This window comes from Electrona antarctica (genome assembly GCF_951216825.1).
Source record: "Electrona antarctica genome assembly, chromosome: 17".
NCBI lineage: Eukaryota > Metazoa > Chordata > Actinopteri > Myctophiformes > Myctophidae > Electrona > Electrona antarctica.
Genome location: NC_136798.1, coordinates 16927453 through 16953207, shown reverse-complemented (window position 1 = coordinate 16953207; position 25755 = coordinate 16927453). Strand labels below are relative to the sequence as shown.

The 25755-nt window shown below is 44.1% G+C and overlaps 2 protein-coding genes across 3 annotated transcripts; one reads left to right on the top strand and one right to left on the bottom strand.

Moving 5' to 3' along the window:
* Window positions 1-43: 43 nt before the first annotated feature.
* Window positions 44-9873, bottom strand: wdcp (WD repeat and coiled coil containing). 2 transcript variants are annotated; one of them, XM_079525474.1, is made up of 5 exons: window positions 9798-9873; window positions 8440-8529; window positions 5861-7773; window positions 5358-5478; window positions 44-981 (listed from the first exon to the last, which is right to left on the bottom strand). In XM_079525474.1, the coding sequence occupies exons 3-5, from the start codon at window positions 7742-7744 to the stop codon at window positions 743-745; spliced, it is 2244 nt and encodes a 747-aa protein (XP_079381600.1). In that variant the 5' UTR covers window positions 7745-7773; window positions 8440-8529; window positions 9798-9873; the 3' UTR covers window positions 44-742. The 2 variants fall into 2 exon arrangements, with proteins under 2 accessions (XP_079381600.1, XP_079381599.1); XM_079525473.1 differs by lacking the exon at window positions 9798-9873 and having other exon boundaries at window positions 8440-8543.
* fkbp1b (FKBP prolyl isomerase 1B) lies at window positions 8998-25657 on the top strand. Its single transcript, XM_079525476.1, has 4 exons — window positions 8998-9306; window positions 11217-11264; window positions 23911-24023; window positions 24116-25657. The coding sequence occupies exons 1-4, from the start codon at window positions 9270-9272 to the stop codon at window positions 24242-24244; spliced, it is 327 nt and encodes a 108-aa protein (XP_079381602.1). The 5' UTR covers window positions 8998-9269; the 3' UTR covers window positions 24245-25657.
* Window positions 25658-25755: the final 98 nt, after the last annotated feature.

Here is a 25755-nt window from a genome sequence, read left to right as displayed (position 1 = left end):
AAGACAGTAAACATTGAAAGGCAAAAAAATAGCAAGGCCAACATCAAGATTGCAGTCCAGTTTAATTGTCAAAGCGCCACCACTGAGTCTCACGTTCCCGCGGTGAGACACCCCATCACAACTCTACACGGTACATTTCCTTATAAGATTGAGTACAGCAGTCATTCTCAAGGTGGGGTCCGGGGACCCCCTGTGGTCCTTTAGGTAGGGGGTTCCTAAATGATTGATAGCGAGGAACCAAATGGACCCTTAATGGGTGTGTAACTCAGTGAGCCGTGGGCTCTTGAATTTAAAACATTCGAGAACCACTGCATTACTGCACTCAACAGTAGTCAGAATTTACAAAACACAATGGCAGGAAGGAATGTTTTTGTTTTATGTTTCTGCCCTCTAGTGGTGGCTTGTGTTACCACACAGCCTGGTGTTGTGACCAGAAACTGGGAAGAAGGAACTGCTTGTGATAGAGTAATAAAAACGCCTGTGGTTTAGGCTAGTGATAGAGTGATACTGTAATAGCATTAGAGGCCTAAACGGTAGCTTAAAAAAACAACAACGGAAGAAACCCCAACAACTTTCAAACGTGCAACAGTTTCCTGTAAAAAAATAAATAAAAAGGAGGAGAAAAAAAACCAATGTACATTCCTAGAAAGCGAGAAGCTATCGCTCACAGCAGCTCTGCTCTGGTTGTTCATATGAGTTGAATCTCTGTGCGTTAGGCAAGTGGGTAAAACGAGTCTCCATATTATGAGTCCAGGGTGCTATGTTGAGTTGTTGACTGCTCTGGACTTGTGCTGGGCAGAGTGTTCACGTTGGGGCTGGTGGTTGAGCAGGTTGGGCTGGGCGGGCAGGAGCTCTCTGGACTCCCAGGGGGGCGCAGGGATGGTTTCCTCTTGCCGTTCCGTACCATGAGCTCCTCTTTGGTCTTGAACGTCAAGGGCACAAAGCCGTCCGCATCGGCGACCAACACGAGCCACAACGGACCTGGAGGAAGAGAAAACATACAATACGAGTGCTGTTATATCGGATTGTGTACTCAGCTTTATTTAGCCAGGGCACGAATGAGCTGTTATCAACTGTTTTTAAATTGTTGTCAACACTGTTGACATAAATGTTCCTCTTATTAATCATAACGTTGCACTCATCTAGGGCTGCAACTATCGATTGATTTTGTATAATCAACTAAATCGATTAGATTTCCACTTTTGGAAAGCTGTCAGTAATATACTTTATTGTAAAGGATGACTTCTAGTCAAAGCTCTAAACATGCAAAAACACTTTTATGGTCTTTTAAAGATGGAGTGCCACAATTTTTCCAGTTTTTCATGCGTCTATGAGGTGACAGTACGTCATTAGACACCCTGGAGTCGTTTTTATGTGCAATGGTGTATTAACTTTGTATTTAGGGTTTCTTCCTGGAGCCAGGCTGAACCCTTGACAGTCAAACGGGCCAATGAAAATATAGTGACACCACACTATCAGCCCCTGGGGTTAGGACCCCTTTATCATACAACTACAGCTGTGGGTGCGGCTTCAGTTCAGGTGGATCACCACCCATCACCACCCACCAGGCAAACCAGGCATACTTAATGAACTGGTGGGCGTGCCCACATAAAAACAACATTTTAACAAATACTGTACACTTTTTTGAAAAAAATTATACCTCATTATATAACAATAAGACCTGATGATCATGTTTTAGGGTGGAAAAAAACCGTGGCACTCCATCGTTAACATTACTCTAATAGACCCACTAGTGTGGTTATAATATTCAAGCCAAAAGGCCCAATCAAAATACCCCAATTTTGATTTTAGAGACATCATAAACAGCTGTGGGTGAGGCTTAAGTTCAGGTGGGTGGTGATAAGGTGAAAGTATATAGGCCTACTTAATAAACTGGTGGGTGTGTTTTTTATGTGTGGCCACATTTTCTTTGTGGGGGGGGGGGGGATCACAGTACTCCATCTTTAATAAAGTGAGAGTGAAATGAAAATTCAGGGTAGAAGACAGGGATAAGCAAATAAACATGGGATTGGGATCTAAGATAGTCAAACAGGCAGTGCCCTCATTACCCTCATACCTGACTAACTACTTCTCCAAAGTGAGGGACACACCCACAGTTCCAATACTAGAGGGAGCGACAACGATCTGGTACTACCCAAATATAGATAACCAAATTCTACTACTCTGCCACCAAAATGTGGAATGCCCTGAGTGACACCACCCATTAAAAGATGGTGTCTATCAGGAGATCACAATGGGAGATAAATGCAATTCCCCATAGAAAGGAGGTCATTCACTGCTGCCATTTTTGTTTAAATCTTTTGGATTTGTTGATGACGTGTATTATTGTTATTGTTATGCTATGTCGATGAATTGAATACATCAATCAATTATCACTTACCAAATATTACCAAAAGCACTAATACTATACATGCAATACCTCGTTTAGAAGTACATTTTGGACCCCCTCTCTCTTATGCAACTATAGCCTGTGTGATTTTATTCTTCTTCTCCATTATTGCTCAGCCCTACTTGTCTCATAGGCATGTAATGAGGTTCGGGAGGAAGGCGACGGAAGATAACAAATCCCCTCAATTGTGTCACCGACATCATTGATGCTGTGTTCATCAGCATGGCGAGCCGGTCATGAAGAAGCAGCAAATACACAGGCCGTTTAATTAGAGGAGTAGTAAGCTGCTTCTGAATTAGGACGTGTAATCACCTCTAGTCTTTTAATCACCTTCCATTTATAGACTGCATGTTGACAGAGAAACATTGCTCAACAATACCACGACGTCATAACGAAACCCCCCATAATGAAATAAGATATTTTCTTACTCCCGTGAAGGAAAATAATGTACCGTATTTTAAAATGATAGTTGCGAGAAATTGAGGAAGCCATTCAGTTGGGACTTCAATGTAGGCTGGTTGTTATGGCTTATGTGACCCAGGTGACCTAGAGCGAAGCCCTCCGTGCCAAGCGTCTACTGAAAATACTGTTTCCTGGAAGTTACTAACCCTTTGTACTTTCCCTCTGTCAGGACAGAATTAAGAGTAGTATAAATTGCTTCTTCGTGAAGATGAGACTATCGTTCAACCCATTAAAACCGGGAAAGCATCTGCGACCTGTATATATCACATTGGTTGGCTATTCAAAAACAGCACATTTACAAGCTCATAGTGCTTCACTTCGTGCCACGCTATTAACTTGTAGATCTGCCATTTTTGAAAGAATTACATTATTTTGTGTAAATCTTTGAATAATCTATCTATATATATATATATATATATATTTTTTTTTTTAAACATTTTTAACTCAAATCTTTGCTTCTGGGTGTCCCTGGAGGAATACAATATTTTTGCGATGGGGTCGGTGGCCAAATACATATAGTTTTGGGGGTCATTGTACATACGTTTTTCAGAAAACAGTTTTAGAAGACATCAAGCCTTAGGCCATCTCACTTGAATAATGTTGATATTAAAACGGCAGGACAAACATTTGGACCACCACGTGCGCTGTGTGTGTGTGGGCAGCGGTGGCCTAGAGGTTGCCGGTTCGATTCCCCGGATGGGTAGGAAAAGTCTGGGCCGGGAAGTGATTGGTCATCACTCATCCAATACCGCTGAAGTGCCCTTGAGCAAGGCACTGAACCCCCAACTGCTCCAGTGGAGCTGCTTAGTGTCCAACAGTAAAAGACTGACGTTGTACTGGTCAGCTCCCAGGTTTTAATGTGTGTTTCTATGTGCAGGGCGTTGCTGAAAACGAGAACTTGTGCTCAGCTACTATCCTGGGTAAAAAAAAAAGTGTGTGTGTGTGTGTGCACGAGACAGAATTATTTAATGAAAATCAAGATTTTAGCGTCCGGACTCCTGTCTCGCTCTATTTCGCCCTGTATGTTCCTGTGTGTGTGCGTGTGCGGATGGAGAGAGAGAGAGAGAGAGAGAGAGAGAGAGAGAGACGCAGGCTACGTCGGACTCGCGCATGTATCACAGGATCCTGCACCCATACGTGAGACATCAAACTGAATTGAAATAAAAAAACAGCCTATATGTATCGGGTCTGGATCGCATCGTCTTGCAGTGTGTGATCCCTAGTCGTAGTAGTCGGCGATCAATCGTTTAGTGTGAAAATTACAAAGATATAATGACAGCCGATTAAAAAAAAAGACTCCCGAGTCCTGTAGTGTGAAATACATAACAATCTGATGACTCGCCGACAACTTTAAAAGTCCTACAATGTGTAGGGGCCATTAATGGGAGACTCAAGACAATGGGAGACTCAAGACACCACATTGATGGAAATACAGTGCAGAAAAATGACAGGTAAGGTAACTACTTGGCATCGGCAGGCAATGAACACTAGTGCGTTATTGTCTTAGGCCAGGGCTTCCCAAACCTTTCCAATATAAGGACGGAGGACATGGGTGACCGGGCCTTCTGCTCGGTCGCCCCCGAACTGTGGACCGCTCTCCCCGCCCACCTGAGAGCCCCACAGTCGGTTGACACTTTTAAGAGAGGACTAAAAACTTTCCTTTTTACCAAAGCATTTTTATAGCCTTGCCCTTATGTTTTAAATGTTCCTTATGTTTTAAATGTTCCTGTTTTATTAGATGTTTTTAATGGTGTGTTGTTTCTTCTGCTTTTATTTTATTTTGCTGTAGCACTTTGAGATTCCAAGGAATGTAAAGTGCGTTATAAATAAAATCCATTATTATTATTATTATTAGAGTCTCTGGCTGTGGCCCATCTATTAAAAATGTAACTAATTAGAGGATAAACCCCTTGAGATGCAGCATCTTGTTTTCAAGGGGCTATTTTATTACTAAGTAATAATAAGTATACACACACACACACACACACACACACACACACACACACACACACACACACACACACACACACACACACACACACACACACACACACACACACACACACACACACACACACACACACACACACACACACACACACACACACACACATATATATAGGTCCTTGTGAATGTGATCGCCCATACTTTGTGGCCTAGGGCTAGGCTGTTATCATCATCATCATTTTTCGACCACGGTCGAGATCATAGATTTCACAATGCCACGCCAGACTTCCCGGTCCTTCATTGCCATCCCCAGTTCCTGCTTACTGATGCATGTGTCCCTAGCGATGACATCAGTAAACGGCAGATTTCTACCTCTGGTGACTGGTCTGCTTTGAGGCAGGATTCCAGAGAAGAAGGGAAGATATAACCTCATGATCAGCTCTGTAGCAGTGCCCAGCGAACTGTGTTATAACTAAAGGGCCCCTCTGTGTTTGCCCACCAAGTCAAAACCAGTGCGTAGGGCTTAACGCAGACGTACCATACATCATCTCCACCATGGTGAGGTCGAAGAGGTCCTGCACGACGCGGAGACACAGCTTCCCCTCACACAGCAACACCGGCCTTCTCTCATCAATGAACACATTCTCCGACAGCTGCCTCTGCACAGAGGTGAACACAACAGCAGGGGTGTCAAAATGCATCACATGTACAAGAATGTTCACGGTACCAACAATTGCCTCATAATTTCTCACGCAAACCTCCCTGCCATGGGCCAATTAGATCGTTCTTTATCCCATTAAGACCCGAGGCCAACTCTACAAACGCCTTCTCACTCAGTAGTTCTCACACACTTTCAAGACTTAAAAAAAGCAGATTCTTCAATAGCCAACGCTAAAATCTAAAAGGACACAGATGCTTTCCCGGTTTTAATGTGTTAATGTATGTACGTATGTATGTACTACTGGTGGGAAATTACTAGCAAACAAAAATAAGCATGGTAATATATTTACAGCATACAGTACATTTAAATAAACAATATACCTGACATGTGACGTTCACATATGGGGGTTCACATGCGTTTGGGTATGCGCTCTGCAGCTTCCTCCCATTCTGGGTGTATTCTCTCATTTCAGTCAGGCACTGCTGTACTTCTGCACAGCGGCTAAACAGCCTTTCCATGGTCTGAATCAGCTGCTCCAAAGAGCGCTCATTCACAGCGCTCGTTTTGTCGCCCGGGGGAAGTGTGCCCTCGGCGCGGAGTCTGCTCGACGGCTCACATCGTGGCGAGCTGGCGCGGCTGGAGTCCCGGCTGGACACCGCAAAGCTGGCCATGCGTCCGCCGTGGTCCATGTTGAGGCTGTCGATGGACCGTTGCTCCGACGTATGTTTGGAGAAGTCCACGGAGCCCGCGACAGGGCTGGGAGGATCGCTCAACTGTTCCACTAATAATGTCCGCCTGCTGCCTGGTGAGCGGACTACCCCTCCTCCAGGCAACACCAAGTCCTTTATCCCCAAAATCTCCCTGTCATCTTTAGGCAGGCGATGATCCGAGTGCCTCCTAATCCCTGCGTCAGGGGAGGTTTCGAGGCTGTGGGAGGCATTTTTCATGAGCGGGGTCTCTCCGTCAAACAGCTCTTTAACCATGATGCGCAGCATGTATTTGTCCGTGTTGGAGGATTGCAGGAAGGTGGGGTCCGTGGACTTCTGCCTCCCTACAATCACCAGCAGGGTCTTGTTGTTCAGGAAGCATACTCCTTTGGGCCTCTCGTTCTTCTGCAGAGAGATCTGCTGAACATTGGGCATTGACGAGGCCGTGACACAGTACACCAGCACCATGTTACAGGAGTTGGATGCCACGGCCATCGTGGAGCCCCGTGGGTCAAAGGCGATGATATCTGGGACCAGAATGCCAGGAATGTTGACCTTCCGGGTGGTGGTGACCTTCCGCTCGTAGGTGACCAGGATCAGGTGCGACGAGTCTTGGCCAGAACCCGTCACGGTGTCGCGGCGTCGAAGGCTTATGAGGGGGCTGGGCTCGGAGTGACGGTGCCTCTCCAGGAGGTGTGTGAGATCTATGGGTCCAGGGCCGGGGGACATGCCGGAGGATCTGTCAGACTCAAACGACCTCCTCCGGGAGTCCACGGAGCTGTCGTCGTCTGACGCGATCGAGTGTGACCCCCGGGCGCGCAGGTGCTCGCCCTCCGCAGGCAACTCGAAGGCCATACCAGCGTTTAGCCCGCAGATTTTATCCAGAGGCAGCTCCGTAGCCACTGCCACCTGAGCCTCCCCTGTGGGTTGTATGGCACAGATGTAGCCTCCCACGTCGAAGATGGGGCAGAAGGAGCAGGCCACTAGACTCTTCTGCGCGTCGTTCCATATGTAGGATTGCAGTGCGCTGCCGACGGCCACCACCAGACGGGCGCCGTCCTTTGTCCAGCAGGCGCAGTGGATTTGGCCGCTGCCTCTGATGTCCGCCTTGACCCTCCTGTTGTCAACCCTGACCGCGAACAGCACGGAGGTGTCCCTCTTGGACAGCACGGCCAGGATGTCCAGGCGAGGGTGCCACACGCAGCCCTGGGAGAGCAGGGGGAATGGCTCGCTCATCTCGCAGGTCTGCGTGCAGAGCAGCTTGTTCTGCTCCAGGGCGCTGAGCTGCAGCTGCCACACGGTGACATGCTTCTTGTGCTGAACAGCGAGCAAGGCGGGGGACCCCGAGCAGCCCGACGGGCCCCAGGAGAGGCCGAACACGTGCTCGAACTGCCCGATGACGTTGGTGTCGCCGAACTTCGCCTCGCCCTTGGTGCAGCAGAAAGACGTCAGGCAGACCTGCTTTCCGTCCGTCCACGCGATCCCGTGCACTGGGTGGATGGCCTGGTGCAGCGTGTTGATGCCTGTCCTCAGCAGCTTTGCCTTGCCGAGGTCCATGCCGATTGCTCACAAGAAAAAGCAGGCTTCTTCAGAGAGAGAGGGAGAGGAGGAAATTAAAGAGACGTCACTCAAAATGAGAATATTAGAGGAGACTCCATACGATTTGAAATGGCTCTTGCGTGCTCCTCTAGGACTGTTAACCACTGCTACCTACACACACTAAGAATAGTGTTAATCCCCTCACCCTGTGTTGTAAGGAGGGACTTACTGCTGCTTATGTTTGAATGACCTATCACGTAACGCGTACTACCCACAGGATAACAACATAGTAATTAGTACAGTATGTGCCCCTCATCCCATTACTGCCATTTAAATTCAACTCAGTCATAATATACAAAAATATATCGCAAACTATAAATACATAATTAGCTGTAGAAAATAAAGTTACTTTTAGGATGTAGGCCTACTGGTAAAAATAGCATTTGTAATAATAAATAGAACTGTAACACTGGAAAGCCAAATGGGGCTTTTAACAAATTAAGTAACAGCCATTTAAAGTTTAGTTATTACGGTTTAAATTCCGTTTTAGGTCTCCAGAGTCCAGACTATAGAGCTATAGTTGAGAATAAATACAATAACAAATTAAATGTCTGTCACTGTCAGGCAAGTAATTCAAGCTTCATACTTGTATAATGTGTAAACACATAATGCACATGATGTAGCCTATATAATTGAACAGCAAAATAAAGTACCTTTTCAGCGGCAAGGTGCCACTGCCAGATATATCGAGACTTTACAATTTTTCGTTCACGTTTCCCGGCTCAGCTTTCCGCATACTTGACCTGGAAATAAAAACAACAACAACGAATATCTCAGTGCATCATGGGACTTTGAGTTTATTAGAATCGTTCAATTTGTATTCGCACTAAAATTGTTAACATTATTTTGTCCATAGGCCATGGATATATTATTAAATAAAACGACTTTTGAATGCAGTAAACGCATTTACTAAACGCATAATAATCGATTCGTATATGGCGTAAAATACATGACACTAAATTGACGAATGCTGAAGACGACAATGTAGAGAGAGTTGAATATCTCGACGGATCAGTTCAAGGAAAATGCTCTGGTTGGCAACATGCTTCAGCGAAGTTCGTGACCCATGAAATACTGTGACTCAACTGGTAGCCTTGTCCGCAAAATAAACTGGATGGCGCATGATGTGAGAGTTTGCTGTCGTAGTATACAAAACTATACATTCAGATTCAGGATTCTAATTCTAATTCAGGATGCAGTCTTTTTCAAGACTGCATAGGCTATCTACCTTATTTTCGTTCGCATTCGGCTCTTGTTTTTATTTTTATTTATTATTATTTGTTTTACAAACAAGCGACCTCTGGAGTCACACAATTCAATAGCTCACTAATAAGTACGTAACAGGTTACCGTTATCGCATATACTACAGTGGTCATAGTGGGTGAATGCATGGTGCCACCGCGCTGTATTGCCGCAAAACGGGTATCGAAACGGCATTATAAAGACTGTATGCTTTAGCAGCAACGTTTTAAATAGAACAATTATGGGCGTGGAAGTCGAAACAATATCTCCTGGAGATGGTAAGTTCACCACGTTATTGATTTCATACTTGATTATTTTCGTTTCGGCTGCACCCACCAGCCCAGACTGCTCCTCGCCTTATGGGGCATCTAATCCAAATATTGTACTGGCTGCCGCAAATTAACGTTTAGGCAAACGATTGATAATAATATAACTGCAAAATAGGCTCCGCCGCTCCGCTCCTTTATCCTCCCACTCACACATGCATGCGTTGCATAGCATACTGTAATAATAATTCTACATGTGTGTCACAGTGTGTGACATCACAATACCTTTCTGGATGTCACGACCACTACTGTAACTAATTTATTTTTTGCATGCTTAGATATATATAGTTCACGATTTCCTTCAATATTGCAATAGCTGTTGTAATATGTAGGTAACAAACATTATATCCTCTTGGTGTTTTTCTTCTTCTTTTAATTAGAAATTGCAGGGTTACATTATTATTTGCGCCATTGATTTATGGACATATACTGTATAGGCCTACCTCTTTCATTGTACTTTTCTGTATTGCTATTCATCTGTCCTGCCAGCATTCTGCCTACACTATGGTTTCTCAACCAAGTTCCAACACAATTCTGCTGCATGGGTCACACACACACACACACACACACACACACACACACACACACACACACACACACACACACACACACACACACACACACACACACACACACACACACACACACACACACACTCCAGTGACTCCGCAATCATGGGCATTTGATAATGTGATATCCCCCAGTTGGCATTGCAAAGAGTATGCTTATACAGGCTATAGGGTTTCAATATTGGGCTATTGAGAGTGATGGGTAAAGAGTTGACTTCCACACGTCTGCACTCTGCACTCTGCAGGCATGAGGAGGATTTGGCATTCTTGCCAGGAACACCTTGCCAGACCTTAATACAGCCATTGTTACTTTATAAGCCTATTCGTGTGACAGCCTCTGTGGCATACGGTATATAAAACACATTACAACATGAAGTCGCTCTGGATTAAGAGCGTCTGCTAAATGCCTAAATTGTAAATTGTAACTCAGCACATGCAAGCCAGGCAGTATGAATTAAAAGTGACGTTCTGCCAAGCATCAATATTTCCCATGTCCCAATGTTGCTGTTTTCCCTAATCATGGCCTAATGATTTAATGCAGCATTGTACTGGCATGTTGTCTTTATTTAGCTTACTGTTAAAGCAGAGGCAGTGGCGGAAGAGGAGGTGATTTTAGCGTCTTGCTCTATTTCCTCTTACATTCTTGTGATTCTCAGATGCATTATTATTAGCCTGAAGATTTGCTCGTGTCATTAAGTGACATGGTCATGTAATGGAATATAAATTAAGCATAATACTCTGTATGCATTTCCTGTCTGTTTCTTAACTGTTATTTCACTTTAAAACACTTCTGGAGTAATTTCTTTGAATGTCTACTCAGGCTTTTGTAAGCACACCGGACAGTTTTTAAGTTGCTTGATTCAATATTTAGATATTTGATATTAATTTATCAGACATGTCCTCCTGCTATAGGCCTACTGTAAGTCCATTGAACTCCAAACTCCATCTTAACCATGTTAGACTAATTGAAAACACATGTCCCTGACCCTGATTATATTGTCCTTATGGCCTGAGGGGCCATGTTTATTTCTATTGAATCAAGCAACTTAAAAACTGTCTGGGGTGCACACAAAAGCCACAGCAGATGTTAAAATGACTTCAGATTTTTTTTAGGTGAAATACCCCTAAACCACAAATTATTGATTAAGCATTGGAAATCTGACAAGGTAACTTTATCGGCCTACAAACTCTAATACTCAAGGCACTTTAACACAAGCAGGGGGGGGGGGATAATCCATTTATTAAGTTAAATAACTGTGTGTTGACGCTTCCCTTTTTCTCTCTTCTTCACAGGAAGGACATTTCCAAAGAAGGGCCAGACATGTGTTGTTCATTACATAGGTAATTCATATATTACAGATGGTTTGCTTTCAGCCAGTATCAAAGACCTCATACCTTTTCCCTGATCTGTTTATCCAGGGAGGAAATTTGTCCCTGCATTTATTTATTTTGTCGGTCCCAACACGACATTATGCAGTGCAACATATTATCATGCTGTGTGTACACTAGTGAGCAAGCTGTCAATGTCAATGCCCCAACTAGAACATCTTGAGGTTGTTTTGGATGGATGGACAGGGAGGTTCTGCGTCACATGATCTGAATTCTGTTTGAATGGTCTTAACAACCTGCCAAGAGGAAATCTTCAGGGAATGCAGTGCATGCACACACACACACACACACACACACACACACACACACACACACACACACACACACACACACACACACACACACACACACACACACACACACACACACACACACACAGCTTGTATTTTGGCATGTAGTTTGTACTGTACAGTGTACACACACACACACACACACACACAGACATGAAAACACACACACACGTACGCACGAAATCACGCACACACGCACACTGCTATTGCCTGTTTATCTCATGTCTGACTGGCTGCCCAATTTTAGAGGTGGAGCACGCAGAAGCAAAGAAGCCTTTTGGGAAATGAATGTGGGTTATTCTGTGCCTCAGGGTTGAGAGTCCAGACAACTAGGCCAGACAAAAAGTAAACAAAACCTAGGCGGCATGTGATGTCATCACTCAGTCTGCACATCACTGGCTTTATTATACATTCTATATTAGCAGTTATGACGTCTGTCATTATGACTGCTGACCGTAGGAGCTGAATCCTGCAACATCTGTGTGTGTGTGTGTGTGTGTGTGTGTGTGTGTGTGTGTGTGTGTGTGTGTGTGTGTGTGTGTGTGTGTGTGTGTGTGTGTGTGTGTGTGTGTGTGTGTGTGTGCGGACACACTCACTCTTCTTGACTAATTTGTTACATGATGGTGTTAATAACAGATTTTTAAGCCAAAATCAGATTTTCAAGCTAAAACATTTTCAGCGCAACTAAGTATAAATCAGCATTAATCTTTGCTTGGCGTCTGATGTCCCCATAAGTTTGAAGTCTGAAGTGTACTTGATCGTATGATTACTGTTGAGCAGCGAAAATGTGTTAAGCAGATGACTGAATATTTTGTTTCGTGTAATCTAGATTTGCGCCTCCGATTGACAGCAGATAAAGCAGATAAACACACAGGCAGACATACAGGGATGTAGGCTGCCAACAAATACAGATATACTGATAAAGAGACAGACACGTCTGACTTCTTTTCCAGACAACGGGTGTTTTAAGGCCTACGTTTTCAGGTGCGGCTCTTCTCTTTGTCCACGTCCAATTCCTTGCATTTGAACAGAAGTAAACCTACTGCAGTAGAGCCTGACCGATATATCAGCCATTATTTGACTTTTTTGATTACGTCAGGATCTGCGATTATGCAGCTGAATTTTTTGCTTTCAAGGTGGTGTCCCTATTCTTTCAAAAGTAAAAAAAAAAAAAGAAAAAAAAACATTGATCTATTCTATTCTAAAAATCGGTGGTTTAGGATCCCTTAAAGATGGAGTACCACAATTTTTGTATTTTTCCAGTTTTTCATGTGTCTATGAGGTGACAGTACTTCATTAGACACCCTGGAGTCGTTTTTATGTGCAATGGTGTATTAACTTTGTATTTAGGGTTTCTTCCTGGAGGCTGAACCCTTGACAGTCAAACGGGCCAATGAAATAAACAGTAATATAGTGACATCACACTATCAGCCCCTCCCCTAACCCCTCCCCCTTTATCATACAACTACAGCTGTGGGTGCGGCTTCAGTTCAGGTGGATCACCACCCATCACCACCCACCAGGCAAACCAGGCATACTTAATGAACTGGTGGGCGTGTCCACATAAAAGCATGATTTTAACAAATACTGTACACTTTTTGGAAAAAGTTCTTCCTCCTTATATTACAATGATACCTGATGATCATGTTTTAGGGTGGAAAAAATCGTGGCACTCCATCTTTAATTTTTACGGTCTAAAACCGTAAAACCGTTTGATGCCAACCCTAAATTGGCATCAAACCAACAAATAATCTGGCATCCGTCGGGCTCTACCTTTGATCATGTATGGACAGGACATAATGCCAGTCTTGAGTTTAATGGTGACATGTATATTGCCCCAGGCAGATTAAGTCTGGCCCCTCTCAATTGTGGGAGGACTTCACAGCCGAAATGGTGACGGCCAACCAGATTCGTCTGGAACCAGGCTATAACCAACCAGGGCCCAGTATTCAAATATGGGGCGCTACATTGCGAAAAACTCGAACACTGAGAGGGACGAGACTAATATTCATGCAGTGATATTAGTATCGCTAAGTGAGGCTAGACATGTACAGTAACTGTATTTCCCTACTGTACCAGTTACTTTTATTTGGCAGGGAGCAAATCACAATTTTTGGTAGTCCAACATTTATATTTGGGCAGATATCAATTACACATAGCTGACCTGGTACTGTTTTGACCATGTAATTGGCAATGCTCCTGGTTTGATTCTGTGTGGAGACTTGTGTTGCATGTCTCTCTTCCTCTCTGGGCAGATATAAATTACACATAGCTGACCTGGTACTGTTTTGACCATGTAATTGGCAATGCTCCTGTGTGGAGACTTGTGTTGCATGTCTCTCTTCCTCTCTGGGCAGATATAAATTACACATAGCTGACCTGGTACTGTTTTGACCATGTAATTGGCAATGCTCCTGTGTGGAGACTTGTGTTGCATGTCTCTCTTCCTCTCTGCCCCTAGTTTCCTGTCCCATACTACACTGACCCACGTAAATTAATCACAAAATACATCATGCACGGACATGGTATCACGCACGCACGCACGCACGCACGCACGCACGCACGCACGCACGCACGCACGCACGCACGCACGCACACACACACACACACACACACACACACACACACAGAACATCACAAAAAGCGAATATGCTCCCAGCATGTTATTTTGGGCATACAACAGTACTGTACATATAGCTCCATGTTTTTTCAGCTCCTGAATTCCTGTTTTCTGTTTCCCTGACATTATATTTTCCTACCCCACAGTAGTAGTAGTAGTCCTGATCACATTATGTCCTGTTGTTCTTGTGTCGTCCTTCTGATTACATTGTGTTCTTCTCATAATCACGTCCTATATGAGATGCCGTATCTCTGCTCTGGCGTCCTGTGTGCTGAGCTCCTGTAGCGCCAATTAAGGCCCTGGGAAACAAACATGCAGTGGTGTAAAAAGTACTGACATGTTGTACTTAAGTAAAAGTATCAATACTGCAATGTAGAAAGTAACTCAAAAGTAAAAAGTCTGGACATTCAAAATTTACTTGAGTAAAAGGACAATACTAAGTATTGGTATCAAAATGTAGCCTAGTACTTTTAAAGTACCAAAAGTAGAAAGTACTCATTATGCAGAATATCTAATTTCACAAAAAAAAATATATAATGTGTTTTATAATAAAAATGAAAATCTACTAGTAAAGTAACTAGTAACTATAGTAAATGATACGTAGCTTGCAGAGTTAGTTCAGTCAGGTATACTCGAGGGGCTCACGTTATGCTCTTACAATGGTATACTACACATGATTCATATGGCATACGCTGACGTAGCAGTCAGTTGACCAATTGCCGGGTTATTTAAGCTCTCCTCAGTCTCTGTTCTTCCTGCTGTCATCCTCCTGCTGTCATTGTCCCTGGACTGTTGGTGTGCGCCTTAAATTTATCACAGTCTAAAGGCTCATTCATAGTCTGGATTTTCGGTGGTGAGGTGACCACCGCTCCGGTGGTGAGCTGACCACCGGAGCTGAAATAACATTGAGCGGTGGTGAGTAAAAACAGAGAGAAGGGCTGGGGCGGTGGCGGTGGTTTGCTCTTCACCGCGGCTCGTGACGTCATGTTGTAGTTCGGTGGTCACCTCACCACCGAAAATCCAGACTATGTATGAGCCTTATGCCAGGTCCAAGAATGTTGTCCCCACCTTCATAGATGCACACTATACTTGAACTGAGAGAGAGAGAGAGAGAGAGAGAGAGAGAGAGAGAGAGAGAGAGAGAGAGTGAGAGAGAGAGTGAGAGAGAGAGTGTGTGTGTGACCTCACTGCCCCCCTTTGACTCCTGTAAGAAAGTAACCAAATTAGCTCAGGGTTCACTGACACAAGGAGGTGGCCATTCCCAAACAGGCAGCACACCCAATCAATTAGTAATGAGATCCCCCTCTGTCTGTATTCACTTTCTTTCTCTCATACCCTCATACACGGAAAGTCTTTATGCTGCAGCATTGATACCAACATTGCTATCAGTATTGTCAAAGACTAGACTTAGTCTAATCATAATGGCTTCATTGAAAATAAAACAAACATGGAAGGCTTTAAAATAATTAAATGTTCTCACTACGTTATGCTAGCTCTTACAGTACCTGTAATGCACACACACATTTAGACTGGGAGTGGGAGGCATCCGATCAGATTTTGTTCAGACTGCACTGCAGGTGAATAGGATTGAATAAGATTGACTGACTACACTGTTATATGCAATTATAATGATCAGATTTACGAGATTTTACATTGTTTTTTTTTAAAAACATCTGTTTATTATGAATTTTTGGTATACAGGCATTTCATTAATATTTAAGCAACAAGTTACAGATTGGTCAAAAAAATAGCAGAAACATACAAACAAAACAAGACTTACAATAAAAAGAGACAAAATATAACCGTCAAAGAAAAAGACAAAAACAATATCATTAGATTTTACATTGTTGACCTAATCTGCATTGTTTGCTGTGGTAACGATGTAATGACAGACATAGGCGTCTCAAAGGAAATTGTGAGCGGTATGAGCAAGCTGCTTCTTTAGAAAAAAGATTGCGAACAGATCACATTTCATCATGGGATTTATTTTTGCAGTTCAGACTTTATTAAAACCAATCTGATTCCAATCTGAATTGGCCAAAAATCAATCTAGTATCAAAATAGTTTGATACATTTGAAAAATTGAAAAGAGACATTCTGCATAATGACTACTTTTCTACTTTTGGAACTTTAAGTACATTTTGATGCCAATACTTTTGTACTTTTACTCAAGTACATTTTGAATTCCATTGAAGTATTGAGACTTAAATATGAGTACTGTTTCCACCACTGATTGCCGGTGAGGTCATGTCATGCTGAGCAGCATGCTTGTTGCAGGGCTCCACGGGACGGGATGGGGCGGTGATATCATGTCCTAAAAGGGGACACTCCACGCCATGTTTGAGCTCTGCCCCTCCTCCTCCTCCCCACAGCTGAAACGTGATGAGGTGGGTAAACCTATAGCGGCACTTGGTGAGGGTGTCGCACAGAAATAGACTGCTAAAGCGTATACAGCTGTAATTTAGCGGACGGGCGAACTCTCTCCTTTCGGGGGCAGAATGTTTGACTGAATGCCATGTGAAATGCTGCGTAGAGTGTACAGTACGTTGTAATGTGGTGTGTGTGAGTGTGTCAGAGATAGGGAGAGAGGTGCAGGGGAGGCCACTGGACAAGACAGTTGTGTGACACCGAGTTGAGTTGAGGGGAATAAACCCCATCCAGTTCAAGTGATGCTATATGCACTTCAACCCTATACATACAGTACTGTATAGCTGACTGTGGACCCCTCAGGACTTCATATTAGGTTCATGCCTTTTTTTTAATAAACATTTTTGAATAGTTCAAATAGCTACACAACATGTCGATGTAGATTGGCTAGTTCAACAATTTTAAACTGTTTTAAAAAATAGTAATACAAAATAAAATATCACACCCGTGTGAACTGAGTGGTGTAAGGTCTTATATAGACTGATCAGCTGTGGTCTGACGTAATGTCTGACGTAATGAAGCACAGACAGACAGACAAACAAAGCCAGTTGTAGGAGTGGTTTACACCACTCAAAAAGGAAGGCAAAGACGTTTAGGGATTAAGGGGTGAAAATAGGGACATTTAAATCTCTTCGCTGAAAATAGCCAATCCAAAAGCTCACTACTCATTGCAACGTGGCACGTTGAGCTTGGAGCTATTTTCGCCGAATGTTTGCCCCAGAATAGGGATTAGGGAGAAGAATAGATTAACCTCTATTCAGGGGGGGTAACATTCGCAGAAAATAGTGGGAAAAGAGTGGACCAAGTACAGAGCAGACCCGGTCAAGTATAGAGTTCAAATAGCTTGTATACGTGCCAGACACCCAGATGGAAATGCTTTATTTTGTTTCCAGTTCCCTTGTCCTCTCTTGCTCTCCTTTCAGCCTCCATGCATCCTCTTTTATTTTGCAGACGACCTGTGTGGGTGTGTGTGTGAGTGTGTGTGTGTGTGTGTGTGTGTGTGTGTGTGTGTGTGTGGTCGAAAAGACTACAGGACAAGTCAAGGTCTATATTTTCCTAATCAGCGTGCAGCGGCACATCTTATTATTATTATTTTTTTTATTTATGTTTTTTTGTGGCTTTCGCCTTTATTTTATATTTTTTATGGAGGGACAGACAGTAGGCTGACAGGACATGGGGAGAGAGATGGGGGGAAGACATGCAGTAAAGGCTGTCGGGATTGGGAGTCGAACCCGCGGCATACTGCCAGACTGGATTACCAGCCAAGGTGCCTGGACCATTGAGCCATGGCCCAGGCCGGCACAGCTTATTTTGAGGTCTTCCGTCTTTCAAAGCTCTCAGCATGATCCTACCCAAGCAGCAGCATACACCCAATCGTGTCACGATCTGGTATGATGAGGACCTAAAGCAGGACAGTCAGTCAGGTATAGTGATCAAACCCCATGGTTGGGTATATTAATAAACAGGAGGTGAACAGAAATCACAAACTAACTAATGACAACAAATAATGAACCGACAAGGACTGACTGGGGAACAAGACTAATATACTGATTACACTGATTGCACATGAGATACACCTGGGGAAGACATGAACATAGAACCATAACAACTAGAACAAGAACATAGAAAAACAACATCTAGATGAGCAAAGTCTGCGACCGTGACAAATCGACCGAAATGGTGCATAGATGCTGTATTTCTCGGTGAGGCCAGCAGTCATGTATTGGAATGGTGCATAGATGCTGTATTTCTCTAGCCTCACGTAGCGATACTAATATCACTGCGTGGATCTTAGTCTCGTCCCTCAGTGGGTTTTTTTCTCGCGATGTCCCGCCCCATATTTGAATACTGGGCCCTGGTTCCAGACAAATCTGGTTGGCCGTCACCATTTCGGCCGTGAAGTCCTACCACAATTGAGACAGGCCAGACTTAATCTGCCTGGGGCAATACATTGCAAAGGCAGATAAAGGCTGGCTACGGGAGGCTAGTATTCCTCTGTCAGGCCAGATGTATTGGAATGGTGCATAGATAGATGCTGTGTTCCTCTGTCAGGCCAGGCCAGTCATATATTTGAAGGAGGGCAGGCAGTGCATCTTCATTATCCCTCCATACAGGGACAGGGAGGCCCGGAGGAATGCAAGAGCCAAGAGCATGTATGTAGCGTGTGCCAGATTCAGAACCTAGCTGTGCAACTGTGCATAGCGCATACATACAGTAGGTTAATTCCCATGCAGGCCACCGTGGTGGGGGTGGCCTGCATACTCGCCACTTAGCAAACAGTCAAATCTTTACTTTTATCTGGAGCACCGGTCTCATCGCGAAGCATTGTGAGCTTGTAGATTGGCTTGTAAAAGTACAATATTTGCCTGTCGTGGAGTATAGAAGTAAAAGTATTGGAAATTGGAAATACTCAAAATTGTCCTTAAGTACAGTACTTAAGTAAATGTACATAGTTACGTTCCACCACTACAAAATAGGGATTTTCTGAAAATAAATATATTTTGACATAAAGGTTGCTGCTCAAAAGCGATGATATACTGCATTCTGAAAATAGGCTGCTCTAGTAAACTGCCAAATTAATAAGTCAAATTTATATATTCGTTATCTTTTTTTGGCTTGATCTGTAATTATTTTCTGTCTTTTGTCTGTAGGTAATCTTAACTTTTTCATTTTGGAAACTGAAAGTGCTATATAACATTCTCATTACTTAGTAGTTCTGATAGGTGCATGGCAAGGGTCAGCAGTGGCAGTGATGCGTAGAAGGCCAGATGATTACAGCGCGGCTGTATCTCTGTGATGCTCTCATTGTGACGACACACAAGTCCTAATTATATCCGTCAGCGGCTGCTGTTTGATCTATGATTCAAACCACCAACGGGTCTTTTTCTCAGAAACATGTCTGTCTGCAGCTTCGGAATATGCCACCACACATAGTGTATAAAGCCTGTCGGAGACAGATAGCTTACACACGCTATCTTGTTTCGTCCGGACCTTGGCCCAAGAAAGGCTGCTGGTCCTGGCAGCCCTTCTATACACTGCAGCTGAGATGAGGATACAGTAGACTGGGTAAAAATAGCCACCCTCCCTCGTCTGTGTGCACTACAGCTTTTCCAGATCCAGCCCGAGCAGTCGCGGAGCTTTAAAAGCTCTCACGCCACTTAGGAGAGCCTGGGAGTGGGCCTCAGGAAGGGACAGGCCCTGTTTTTATTTTCACTGTGAGACCCCCACCCTGCTCAAAGAATGATAAATCAGCAGTGATACGAGTGGTGCTCAGATTGGGGCTGCTCATTGGCTGATGCATAGTGTAGACTGTGAGAACTACTTAAGCCTCGCACCCACTTGCACTAATGTCATATTAGACATTAGAGCCCGACCTGACCCCAGGTTCATATTAGACATTAGAGCCCGACCTGACCCCAGGTTCATATTAGACATTAGAGACCGACCTGACCCCAGGTTCATATTAGACATTAGAGCCCGACCTGACCCCAGGTTCATATTAGACATTAGAGCCCGACCTGACCCCAGGTTCTTGGCTCCGATGCAGATTCCAAATTTTCCTTTGAAAAAGTTTGATTTGATTCGTGTTGTGAGCTTATAAATCTGCCATTTTAGAAATGTTTTGGAAATGTAAGATGTTGATGACTATGATGCCCAAAATAGGGATATACGGTTCAAACTTCAAAGTGGTAAAAAGTAATCATTTCGGGACACATCAGCCGCATAATGGCCGATACCGATGTTGTCAAGTCTTGCCATAGTACGGTTGAATATGTTTGCATAGTAAAATAGTAGCAGGTGGTAATCGTGGTGTGTGTGCACCCAGTGACTGTATGCTTGGCCCCGGCCCAACCTGCTTCACCACCCAGTGACTGTATGCTTGGCCCCGGCCCAACCTGCTTCACCACCCAGTGACTGTATGCTTGGCCCCGGCCCAACCTGCTTCACCACCCAGTGACTGTATGCTTGGCCCCGGCCCAACCTGCTTCATATCGCCCAGTGACTGTATGCTTGGCCCCGGCCCAACCTGCTTCACCACCCAGTGACTGTATGCTTGGCCCCGGCCCAACCTGCTTCACCACCCAGTGACTGTATGCTTGGCCCCGGCCCAACCTGCTTCACCCAGTGACTGTATGCTTGGCCCCGGCCCAACCTGCTTCATATCGCCCAGTGACTGTATGCTTGGCCCCGGCCCAACCTGCTTCATATCTTGGTGTGTGTGCACCCAGTGACTGTATGCTTGGCCCCGGCCCAACCTGCTTCACCCAGTGACTGTATGCTTGGCCCCGGCCCAACCTGCTTCATATCTTGGTGTGTGTGCACCCAGTGACTGTATGCTTGGCCCCGGCCCAACCTGCTTCACCCAGTGACTGTATGCTTGGCCCCGGCCCAACCTGCTTCATATCTTGGTGTGTGTGCACCCAGTGACTGTATGCTTGGCCCCGGCCCAACCTGCTTCATATCTGTGTGTGTGCACCCAGTGACTGTATGCTTGGCCCCGGCCCAACCTGCTTCATATCTGGGTGCACCCAGTGACTGTATGCTTGGCCCCGGCCCAACCTGCTTCATATCTGGGCGACGGTAATTCCTGGAAGCCAGTGGACACACTAAGTTTAGGGAGAGTGAAAGGGGAGAAGCAATGTACAGTACCAAGCATCATATCTGACTGGGACGAGCTAGTCTGTCTGTCTCCAAAGGTGAGTTATTATGCTACGTTTTATGCCGACTATTTACACTCAGGTGCTACTGCTGTTGCTGTGTGTCAGTGGTGGACATAAATTGTCTAGGATTGTCTTCAGGCCACTTAAGGTAGTGGTTCTCAAAGTGGTCCTTGAGGAGTTACGGATCTGTAACACTGAGGGTGTTACAGTGAAGATTGGGGTCCCAGAGAGATAAAACTGTATCAAATGGAGGCCTGTGGCTGGGACTGTATAGCCTACTGTGTACAGTAGATGGACTGTCTAGAGGGAGAGAGGGCACTCTCTCCGGGCAGCGGTGGCCGAACGGTTTGCGGAGCGGTCTTGGCTTGGCGTGGCTGTAAACAAGCATCTCGAGCTTAGTCCACTTACCCTGGGTAAACAATGAACTTTGCTTTGCTTTCTCTCTCCCTCTCCCTGCAGAGCGTCTGCCTCTCTCTACAAGGCAAGACTACCAGTCCCCCCCCCCCCCCTCTACTGGCTATGTATACTCCGTTGTACCATGGTGGGGGGGGGGGGGGGGGTTCACCTTTGATAAGAGAATCGTGAGCAGCAAAGATTGGAGATATTTTAGTGACATTAAACAAAATAAATAAGGAATGGTAGGAAGCCACTTATAATGCTGAAGTACATTTATTATGTATTGTTATGTTGTTCATAGTATAACATAGATTAAAAAATCACACCCGTGTGAACTGAGTGGTGCAAGGTCTTATATAGCCTGATCAGCTGTGGTCTGACGTAATGTCAGTGACCATGGTAACCATGCTCACCTGTGCACGGACACGTACACAGGTACACAAACATAGATACAGACAAAGCTGGTTGTTGGAGTGGTTTGCACCACTCAAAAATAACACTGTGAAGTCAGTGCCACTATTATACGTTACAAGACATGAATGCAGTGTGTTATTGTATATAAAACAAAACCAGTCACAAGATGTATTTATATTGGCCACATGATGTCTCATGTCGTCATTTAGTGCTCTAAACTAAATAGACATGGCTGGCAAGTGCTCTAAACAAAGCCCTCACAGACTTGGCTGTCATATGCCATGCTTTGGAGGGCTATATACCCTCGAAAAAACAAAAAAGGCTTCAGATAGTTGGTGATAAGCAAAAAGCTTTTGCTCAGGAAGCAGTGAAATTAATAAATTAGTTACACTCATGGATGGATGGTAGTGCATATCAATTCATCATTTTATCAAATCAATGTCGAAGACACACTCAATTTACAAATGAAATCAAACTACCGGTACTCATTTGGCTAGGAACCCTGTGAAGAGCCCAAGAGTATTAGATGGTAGTACTGGACCAATTCATGTCATTGTCTACTCATAGCTTCATTAACAAACCTACATGAATAGATGAATCAACGTTAATCTCACATAGCCAGATAATCAGGGATCTCCTACTGATATATTTGGGGAAATCTAAATTAAATTATTGCGTTTGGAAGGTGGAGTAAACCAGTGGTAACAAACCTACAGTACACCTTACTGCTTTGAAAATCAATTATGATACCATATGGACTACCCTAAAATCTTTCTATTGGTTCAGTGAAGGTGTTATTCGTTACATTTCCGAATAAAAGAGGGTCTGGCTAAAAATGCCAGACCTTCTGTATGTCCCTTATAAGCCCTATACTGAGATGAGCTCAAGTTAGAAAAACATAGTACTCCCCCAGTTGAGCTGTCCTTGGGAGAGACAGTGGGAGCTTGTTGGAGGATGTGGTTATGTAGGCCTAATATTATTATCGTGTCTGATAATGTGTGTTATGCACTGTGTGGCGCTCTGTTCTCCTCTTCTCCCCGTGGTCTAGATACAGGCAAGCAGTGGCCTACTTAACTTCAAAAATAATCCAGTGAACCAAGCCAGCTTCCTGTTTCGCATTCCCTTTGTTCATTTGGATAATTTGAAATGAGCCCAAGATCTTGATAAGGGGCCCTCAATAGAATAATTCTTGTTTTGGGGCCAACACTGCATTATTGAAAGCTGCCCGCCTCTTTGTCTTTGATCCAGAAATAATACCTCATTCCATAGCATTCCAGCGTTGTAGGAAGGGTGTGGATAGACCTGGCGTCAACAGGGTCCTGGTTTGGCATTGTTGCATAAAGGTTACAGTTTACAAATCACACATGATGTTGTTTTATTCCACTCAGACCAAAATCAGCTGTAAAACAACGGATGTTCCTCGAGTGTACATGATCTGTATTGAACTCTGTCTGTCTGTCTGTCTGTCTGTCTGTCTGTCTGTCTGTCTGTCTGTCTGTCTGTCTGTCTGTCTGTCTGTCTGTCTGTCTGTCTGTCAGTAATTAATTTATTCATTTGTACAAGTGCATTGGGGAATGTTACTACTATCCTGTAGTCAACATTAACTTTGCAATAATTATTATATTTTAGACAGTAAGTGCACCAACCCCATCTTTTATATGCAAACATACAGTAACTTGCAATAAAAATAATTCCGATTCTTTAATTGAAAGTAATATCTACTGTGTTACGTCTTGAAAGTAACTTATACACATCACTTCTCTCAAAGACTTTTCATTTCTCTCTGGCAGGTATGTTGCAGAACGGAAAGAAATTTGATTCCTCCAGAGACAGAAACAAGCCCTTCAAGTTCAAGATCGGACGACAGGAGGTCATCAAGGGCTGGGAGGAGGGGGTCGCACAGGTAGGAGGGACAACATCAAGGGCTGGGAGGAGGGGGTCCACAAAACATTAAGACATGTCATACTGACCCACTCTCGTTTCTCTTCCTGTCAGATGAGCCTGGGCCAGAGAGCTAAGGTCACCTGTACGCCAGACATGGCCTATGGAGCAACAGGTCACCCCGGTGTCATCCCCCCAAACGCCACGCTCATATTTGATGTTGAGCTTCTCAAGTTGGAGTGACACCCAGAGCGAAGTGAAGGGTTCTAAAGGTTTCAAGTCCTGTAGCTGTGTTTGTGCCACCAGACATCCTCGCTGGGGGAGAGGATAAGATGAATTTATACTCCGTAGAAAATTAGGGTGGATGCTTGCCGACAAGAAATTAGCTTGCCGACAGTTCTTGTCGGCAAGCGACAATATGGAGATCACTATGGACATTAAATGAGGCTTTAACCGGGCACTAGCATCCCTATTTTGGGGGGGAACATTCTGCAACAAATAGCAGATCTATAAGCTCACAGCGTGTCACAACGCTACAAATTGTGAGCTGGTAGATCGTCTATTCTCAGCGAAGAGGTTTGCCGTAGAGGGGAAAGTAGCCTACATGGTGGTAATAAGTGGTCTTAACAGCGGCCAATGCTCCCCTCCATCCATCCATCCATCCATCCATCCATCCATCCATCCATCCATCCATCCATCCATCCATCCATCCATCCAGCTACAGTCTTTGATTTCCACCTTCACGTTCTTCAGATCAACATTAATGACTATCTACTGCTGCTTTTGTTTTTGCCAATTTGTCATGTTAGTTACTACAAGGATTTTAGCCTTTTTACATACATAATATGCACGCGCACACACACACACACACACACACACGCGCGCACGCACGCAAGCACGCACGCACGCACGCACGCACGCACGCACGCACGCACGCACGCACACACAGTCACACACACACACACACACACACACACACACACACACACACACACACACACACACACACACACACACACACAGTTTGGCTTCATTGTCTTAACCACTTCCAACCTGACGCCCCTATTTCGGGCATGTTATTATAGAGATGAAGATTTTCATACATTTTGAAAAATTGCCTAAAGCTCGCAATATGTGACATTTTGTGAGCTTGTAGGTCTGCTATTTTTTTAATCTTTGAAATAGGGCTCATGTGGTTTTAAAGTTGTCGGTTGGTTTATCAGTTATTTGTTTTTGTATTGTTTTATTTCATTTTAGGTTTTATTTTTATTTTCTTTGTTTTTGTTGAATCAACAAAGAATCATCTGATGGACATGCAATCAAAACATACTGCCTTACAGTTAAAAAATTATAATAATAAAAGAAGAAAAAAAAAACCAGAGAAAGGGTACATGTCTGAAGTACAATACTGAAGCTCTGTATGTTAACCGGGCATTAACAACCACTGTCTGCATTGCCACTTTGATAAACGTCTGTCCTGCTGAATGCTTTGAATGACGTTGCTGTGTTTAGTATGTTTTATATCCCTCATAAACATTTACTGCAAGTGTACCACAGAAGGAATCCAAATCCAATACTGTACAGATCTACAAGCCATGGCTACTATGACCGTTTGATCGATCAACTCTTAATAAAATGGCAAGTACTGTGTTGAGAGATGACGTTTCACGCTTGTGTTTTTGTGCTTGAACTCGGTGTTAATTTTGTCGAATTTTGACGAAAACGAAATAAAAACTATAAGCTATGATAACTAA